At 41.4% G+C, this 8,036-nt stretch overlaps 1 protein-coding gene across 1 annotated transcript in view; it reads left to right on the plus strand.

Moving 5' to 3' along the window:
- SERINC5 (serine incorporator 5) overlaps positions 1 to 7,748 on the plus strand; it is a 60,533-nt gene extending 52,785 nt beyond the window's left edge. The window contains exons 8-12 of the mRNA XM_077286702.1: positions 837 to 963; positions 1,772 to 1,838; positions 6,819 to 6,858; positions 7,022 to 7,166; positions 7,296 to 7,748. Coding sequence (XP_077142817.1) covers positions 837 to 963; positions 1,772 to 1,838; positions 6,819 to 6,858; positions 7,022 to 7,166; positions 7,296 to 7,443 — 527 coding nt within the window. The 3' untranslated portion in view covers positions 7,444 to 7,748. The remainder of the gene's footprint in view (positions 1 to 836; positions 964 to 1,771; positions 1,839 to 6,818; positions 6,859 to 7,021; positions 7,167 to 7,295) is intronic.
- The last annotated feature ends 288 nt before the right edge of the window (positions 7,749 to 8,036 follow it).

Raw genomic sequence — 8,036 nt, forward strand, 5'->3', positions numbered from 1 at the left:
TCCATGTCTATGTGTATATATGGTTTTATGATGGTATTCCATATTGTTTGGTGTGTCAGAGCTCTGCAGTGACAATCTGGATGGGCCTGGGAGGAGGAATAGGAGCTCACTCATGATGGAGAATTTCTGTGCATCATAGTTGTACTTGCGAAAGCCCAGATATGGCCGAAACGTTGCCTTGTCTTCTTGCTGTGCCCCGTTTTTAAATTATGGAATAAAGATCTATCTTTTTATAAGGATTTGTTTTTTGGTGCCTCGGTTTCCTAGGACTGCTGTTTCTAATCCTGATATATTGTTACAGTAATCTTTTAATATATTAAAGGGAATCTATCAGCCGGTTTTTGATATTTAATCTGAGAGCAGTAGAATGTGGGGCAAATACCCTGATTCCAGGGATGTCACTTGCTTAGCAGCTCGCTGTAGTTACAGTACAATCATTGTTTTATCAGTAGATTATCAATGCAGGACTAGGTGACATGTGCCAGGCAGTCCAGCTAATCTGTGTAACCCCGCCCCCACCACTGATTGGCAGCTTACTGACAATGTGCAGTATACACAGGAAGCTGTCATTCAGGTGTGTGGGCCGGGCTATACAGAGCTCAGTAGTCATAGTACTGCTATATGTACAGCAGATAAAACAGGGATTCTGTTAAAAATGCAGCTAGTAGCCCAGTAAGTGACACATCATTGGAATCAGGGTCTCTGCCCCTACATCATGCTGCTCTTAGATTCCATAGTGAAACTTGCTGACAGATTCCATTTAACACGGCTCTTTGTGCTTTTTCATTACATCTGCCTTTTAATCTTATCAGTTCTGTTTTGTCTGTTCTGTCTAGCTCTGGATGATACTGGAAAGAACATTACGGTCTGTGTGCCCAGCTTCACTAATGGAATAAGCCCGGATGAGCGTTGGGTGTCCTTGCTGGGCGCCATCATTCTTCTCGGCTGCATATTATACTCTTGGTAAGTGAGGTTTTTCCCCTGGTATAATGGAAGTAAAGATATGTGCGAAAACTCTAAGTCTCAAGGTCGGTGACATCCAAACCTCCAATAACAGCATGTTCTAACATGCAGAACCATTGCAACCTTTCTCTACAGATCCCAGAGAAATCAAAAGGGACGAGTCTACAATTTAAAGAGATTGGTTCAACTTCTGAAATGATGAATATTGAAAAGTACTCGTAAAAACGAGCAACTCTGCATTTTACGCCTTATTAAGTCTTCCAGAATGGGGGGATATTAATTTCTGTAGTTTACAGCTTCTTACCGGCCACCATTTTAGTCTACCATCAGTGGTTGGTTTCCTAGATAAGTTGCACACACTTGCTAGTTCTTTGCTATAGAGCTTGTAAGTGCTGCTTGGCTGCACCGCTGTGCTCCTCTGATGTTACAAGGGCAAAGCTGCCCCTGCTTGCAGAAGATGGAAGAAGAGAATGACCCATTAATATTATCCAATGGTCAACACAATTTCTATAAATGAGCCCTAGTTTTCATATCACAGCCTCAATTCGTATGGCGTGTTCAGACCTGCAGGTTTGTTGCATTAGTTTGGGCTATACACAATCCTTTTTAGTCGCCCGATCGGGGTTATTTTGGCAGCGAGCACATGGATATTTGCAAGCCCCGTTCCAATGAATGGGAAACTTATAGAAATTCCAACAAATCTGCCCCGAGAGACTCTCTCCATATTGTCACCAGCGTTCATTGTGAGTGTATCCTGCAGAATGTCGTGTCTGTGTCCTCAGCATAAAACATGTTTGTCTTCTTGCAGTCTCACATCGACAACACGATCGAGCTGTGACGCCCTCATGGGAAGATACGGACCCCCCGAAGAAGAAGTAAGCAAACATCTGCTTTCATTCCCACAGTTATTCCCCCAAATTTCCAACAATTAGCTGCTCAGAAATGTCTTCACGATCTGAGTCACTCATGAGTCAAACATCTTTTTTACATGAATTTTCAACACTGTAAGTTTATTATTTTTAATACAATGTAGATATTTTCCCCCAATACATAAATGTTATGCAGAATAGGAGGCGGCAGGCGTAATGAGGGCAAGTATGCAGCTGTTATATATAGTATTATTATTATTATTATTATTAGGTCATTCAGACATATTTAGTATATATTTTATGTTTTATCAGTATGAACCTTCGACCAATTTAACCCTTAAACTCTGGTCTCTGTAGTCCATTTCTCCGTTTTCCATATTTTTGGGTGTCGCTTAGAGATGAATGAAGAAAGTCGCATGACCTGCTATGAAATACTGACCTGGCGCTGGACAAGATCCCTGTGAACCACCTCCTGCTTAATTCATTAACCAGCTGGGTCCAACTACGTGTGTGCGCCATGCCGAAGCGATGACGTTGCACCAGGCCAGCTTATTAAGGGAGGCGCTGGGAATGGCGGCAGGTTGGAGGAGGTTCGCAGGGATACTGTCCTTCCGCTACAGAATACAGACCTGCCCGTTAGACCAGGGTACGATTTGCTCATCTCTAGTGGCTATTTGTACTATAATTTTAATTATTTGCTCCAACTGGAAAAGTGACATGAATTTGGCTTTGTGGATCTGTAACCGCTGTTGGTTAGACTCTTGTGCCATGTGGTTTGTTAAAGGGATTCGGTCGGTAGGATCAATCCTCCTAAGCAGTCTATACGGGCGGCCATGTAGGTCACAGAACCTTGAATAAAATGATACCGCTGTGATCTTATATCTTACTCCAGAGAAATCCATGTGTTTCTTATGTGTGAATGAGCTGTTAAGATCTATGGACCGGACATAGATCTCAGTGAGAATCTGTCTTTAGTTAATATTTTCAATGAAAGGGGGAGTTACCAGTGTGAGACATGTAGATCTGGAGAGCAGCCTGTCAGTCATTACATGTCTCACACTGGTAATGCCTCCTTTCCTTTAATATACTCATACTGGAAGCCGATTGTCAGGAAGATCTCTGTCCGGCCCAAAGATCTTAACAGCTCATTTTCATATTAAGAAAAAAAGCGGATTTCACTGGAATAAGGCATCAGAGATAAGTTTTGATCAATTTATGTCTGGGTACAGAGACCTCCACTGAGCACTAAAACTGAGGGTCAGAAGAGCGAAGTCAGACAGTGCTCTCCTCCGAGACTGAAGATGGGCTTAATTAAAAGGGCTATGAACCCATCTTCAGTTAATAAGTTCAGCGCCTGCCCCTTGGTTTTAACAATCATGGGGGTCTCAACACCCGAATCCCCATCAATCAAAACATTTAGCGAGTTTTTTGTGAAAGTGCAGTTGCTCTATCAAACGTATCTGTCTGTGAGAAATAGGAGTTAGGAGCTGGTGTCCTTGCTGTAAGCTGCTTCCAGCTGAAGGTTTTCTATGTATTTTTTTTTTTACTTTTACTACCGTGATCAAAGCTTGCACACGAGGCAATAATCTTCCTGTTTCTGCAGCTGTGTCTGTCTCTTTTTTGCTTTCATCAGTTTTGGTTGCTGCAGTTATTGCAGATGTATGTAATCCAGGGGTTTTCTAGAGGTATATTGAGTGCTTTTATTAAATTATTAAATTGTAGTTAAAGAGGATCTGCCATCAGGGTTTTATTATCACAGATGAGAAAACCATGATATAGGGGCAGAGGCTCTGATTCCAGCAATATATCACTTCCTGGGTTGCTTGCTGCAGTTTTGGTAAAATCATTATTTTTTTCTACTAGTTTTCTCTGTATAACCCCGCCCCCACCACTGATTGGTAGCTTTTTGTGTACATAGGAAAAAAGCTGTCAATCATTGGTTGTGGTCGTACAGAGCTCGTGAATACAGAGGACTACATGGCATGTGGCAACTAGTCCTCTAATTTTATCAAAACTACAGGAAGCAGCCCAGTAAGTGAAAGATCGCTGGAATCAGGATCTCTGTCTTTACATTTTGCTGCTTTCAGGTTAGATGGCAAAAAAAGGATGTCTGATTCCCTTTAATTTGTCGCTTCAATTTATTATCCTGGAAAATCCAATAATTCCATAGGGCTATTCACACATCCATTTTATCATGGACCTGTGTGATCCTTCTGGTCCATTTTTGCAGATGATATGGCAGATCTTATTCATATCTATGAGATTGCCAAAAATGCTGATGCCCCTAGAAGCCATATGTATACTCGCCCGCTTTCCCAGATCTATTTATTGCAAATACAAATGTAGCCTTAGGGACTGTCAGCACGGGCATCATAGACTTACATGGCAGAGTCTGATCAGCGAAAAGGATCAGCATAGGGCATGCCCAGAATTTAATGGAAAATAACAATAGATTGGATTTACATTAAATTCTATAGCTCCATAAAATAGAAATCGCATGGATGAGACATGCTATCGCATGAATAGGCCCTTGCTATTTCAGACTGGACCGTTTAAATATATGAACTTTAATTAGTTTGCGACATAAAATTTTCAATAAATGGTTGTGATTGGTACAGACAGTGGTGCTTTATAGAAATACATAGGGTCGCATGTACTTGACATATTAAGGCATGCAGATTCAGTGCCTCCTTCATGGTTTAGATCTGGCCCAGAATACATTTCCTTCTCTATTTTGTGGACATGATTTCTTTGTTCTGAACATCTGTTTCCTGTACGTCTTTCTAGTTCTGATTTCCGTAATTCCAGAGCGATCCTCGGAGCGCTCCTTACTGCTTGTGTGCTATATACCCAGTCTCTGGGCTGTATTCTCCGGTAGTGTAACCCGCTCCCCGCTATTACCACAACTACTGATGGGCGAACGTTCATTAGAGAACTACTTTATATCACTGTTCCATAGTAAGCCAGATACTGAAAGCGTGGTCAGCTGCCAAGTGTGCGGAAACAATTGGCACCACCAAATGCTACTCAGGGGATCAACCTAAAGCATTCTTAGTAATGGCGTGGTTAGAAAAAGATGCAGGCTAAATAAGGGATCTCCAATATATACAAATATGAATTTATTGAAATATTCAAAAACGAAAAAAACACATAAAAAATGTAAAACCAAAAGATGGTAATGGATACACAATAAGACATGCCCACAATATGGCAATGACTGACCTCCTGCAACAGCTATTATGGTAAAAAAACTGCTGGACCCTAATGCTAATCAAGATCGCAGTCCCCAATAAAATATTGGTATTGTATATAAATAATAGGCAAAAAAATTATTCTAATGTCTTTGTGTGACCAAAGTACAGGCAAAATGCTAGCACATAATGGATAAACTGTTATCTCCCGGATTCCTTTTTGTGACCAGAATATAGAAGAAACACAAATACTGGCAAATATGCCCAGCACCACGCACAGAGTCCAAAGATGTGATGCAAAACAAGCTAATATGGTCACATAAAAAAGGACATTAGATGGAATCATGAGAAAGTATGTAGGACTGAGAACAAGCTATGAACCCAGACCGTGACCAGATCAATTGGAATAAGGATGATGCACAAAAGGCATCTGATTAAAGCGACCGGAGTCAAACCTGAATGTGCCAGGATGAGGAGAATATGGATGGGGCCACATTGGCGGACAATATTGTGGAGGACGGGCAAACCATGCGAGTATTGGCCCAGACGTGTGTGGCTTCTTCAGGGGACGTGTGTAGGCGCCATAGTGGATTTGTGATCTGCGTCCTTGGCAATCCTTATCTCCAGTGGGGCACAATCCCAACCTCACTCACAGAAGACTAGTTTTGCATGAGCCACTTAACCAGTCAATTTCTTTTAGTAAAGATTTGGACCCCAATTTTGTGGCGCAACAAAGGTCCTGATGTGTGAATGAAGCCTTAGATATATATTACAGGATTTCAGATTTCTATGCCACACTATTATACATTTCTATTACCTTGATTTTTTATTTTTTTGGGGGGGTCAGACTGTCAAAAACAATCTTGCCATGTTCCATTACATGCTCTACACAGGAACCTTCATGGAGATGCAATGAGTATATCTCCATGAGGCAGCACGCCATAATGCAGCGCTACAGCACAGAGCAGCAGGCACCACCAAGTGCCCCGGATGGGAAGAAAATCTTTCAAAGAGATGTCTCTGGTCTCACCGTGAAAGTATGTTTAGAAAGATTTTAAGAAACGAGGCCTCCAAATGAGGAGTGCACTCCTAAGGGGTTGGCTCACTTTTGTTAATGAGTAAAATGGCAAAGTGCTTGTTAAAAGGAGCAACTTTGCAATTTATCTCTTCAACTTGGCCAGTTTCAGTGTCTCTGCACTCTCCCGAAGCTGTCTCGGATTGCAGCTTTGGAGAACGTTCAGTTTGAGAGTAACCAAGCTGGTGGTCCGAATTCTCAATCATCAGGAAGCCGGGAGGCAGGGGAGCTGTGCGCTCCCGAAGAATGAAGATCAGAAAATCCAATTAAGGCAAATTTCTGTCTATTGGCCACCAGGGAGTCTCCTTTCAAATTTTAGTCCAAGGCATAAAAATGATTACAAATAAGATGTAAGCAATCTAAAAGGATTATGTTGTCTAGAATAACATGTCTGACGTTCAATTGTTGCCCCATTTACATGGAGACAACCAAGGAGTAATTTATCATAGATTCCATTCTGTATGAAAAGCACTTTTGGTAAGTTTGAGGGAGCTGCTAGTAGTATACCATTGGAAGGTTGTACTATTGGCCGTTGATACCATTTAATGACTTTTTTCCGTATCACTTCAATAGATAATGACTTGTACATGACATCACAATTAATGACAGGTTACAACATCCAGCATGTAAGAGGACACTCTGTGGAAGGCAACGTGCAAGATGCCTCAAGGTGTAGCGTGGACGCCGACAATCTGATCTTCTACATTTGTGTGTCTGCAGGTGGCGCGTTGCTGTTTTTGCTGTGGAAACCATCATGACGGTAAAAACTTGTTATTGTTTATGTCTTCAGTATAAACGCACGTGTTTAGGTATATTACTCTATTCCACTCCTTCAGGGGCTCCATAAAAGCGCTCACCATTGTGCCGATAAAATTATTTGTTTTTAACTTTCTAGTAACTTTTTTTTTGTATGCACTGAACAGACCAAGAGGAAAGAGTTGAAGCAAAGGGGGGACAGATGGTGGCGTACGATGAGGAGTTGAAGACCACGTATAGCTACGCCGGCTTCCACTTTATCTTCTTTCTTGGTACTTTGTACATGATGATGACAATCACCAACTGGTTCCAGTGAGTAGCAGGACGTTCTCCCCAGCTTGTCAGCCGTTCACTTCTCATGACCTGATCATTCTTGATACCATCTTCCCAGACTTCTCTCTACTGATGTTTTGACCCAAAGGTTTCTCTTTTTCTCAACAGTTACGACTACGCTGACATAGAAAAGTTATTTGTCGGAAGCTGGTCCCCATTCTGGATCAAGATGGGGTCCTGTTGGGTGTGTGTGGCTGTCTACCTCTGGACTTTACTGGCCCCCGTGTGCTGCTCAAGAGGAGGATACGTGGTCTAAATATCTGATCTGACATCGTGACTTACCTGTTACATGCCCTTAATCCAGATGGGGCAGAACATCCGTTTGTTTGTTTTTTACATTTTCTTTTCTGATTTTTACTTTTTTCCTAAAGCATATTGTGCCGGACATAAAGGATTTTTTATTTTTTTATTTTTGTTTTTTTAGAAAAGTGTTCTTCTAGCGTGTGCAGGAACATGTAGACCGGTCCGCGTTCTGTTGTGAGAGTCACAATGTGTTTGTCTTTTATGTCTTCAGAACAATCTTACAATTTTTGTTGTTAATTACATTTTTTTTTAACTCTTAAAACATGTTTTTTAATCTTTGTGAACGGGGCTGTATTTAGATGTACTACGACACTAACTCAAAAAAGCAAGCAATGTTCAGCCATAGTGTGTCAAGCAGAGCAAAGCAATGGTAATGGCTTGGGGCGGATAAGTAGAGTGTTTGTTTGCTCTTCGATTAGGGATGTTTAATAGATGCAGATTTTGTTACACTAGAACTTATATTTATTTAGCTTCAGACGTCTTCCTCAGAACGTGCCCTCTTGCCTTGACTTATTTTAAGTCACCCTGAAAATGCTGATCAATCCA

Source organism: Ranitomeya variabilis, chromosome 1 (assembly GCF_051348905.1).
Source record: "Ranitomeya variabilis isolate aRanVar5 chromosome 1, aRanVar5.hap1, whole genome shotgun sequence".
NCBI classification, from domain to species: Eukaryota; Metazoa; Chordata; class Amphibia; order Anura; family Dendrobatidae; genus Ranitomeya; species Ranitomeya variabilis.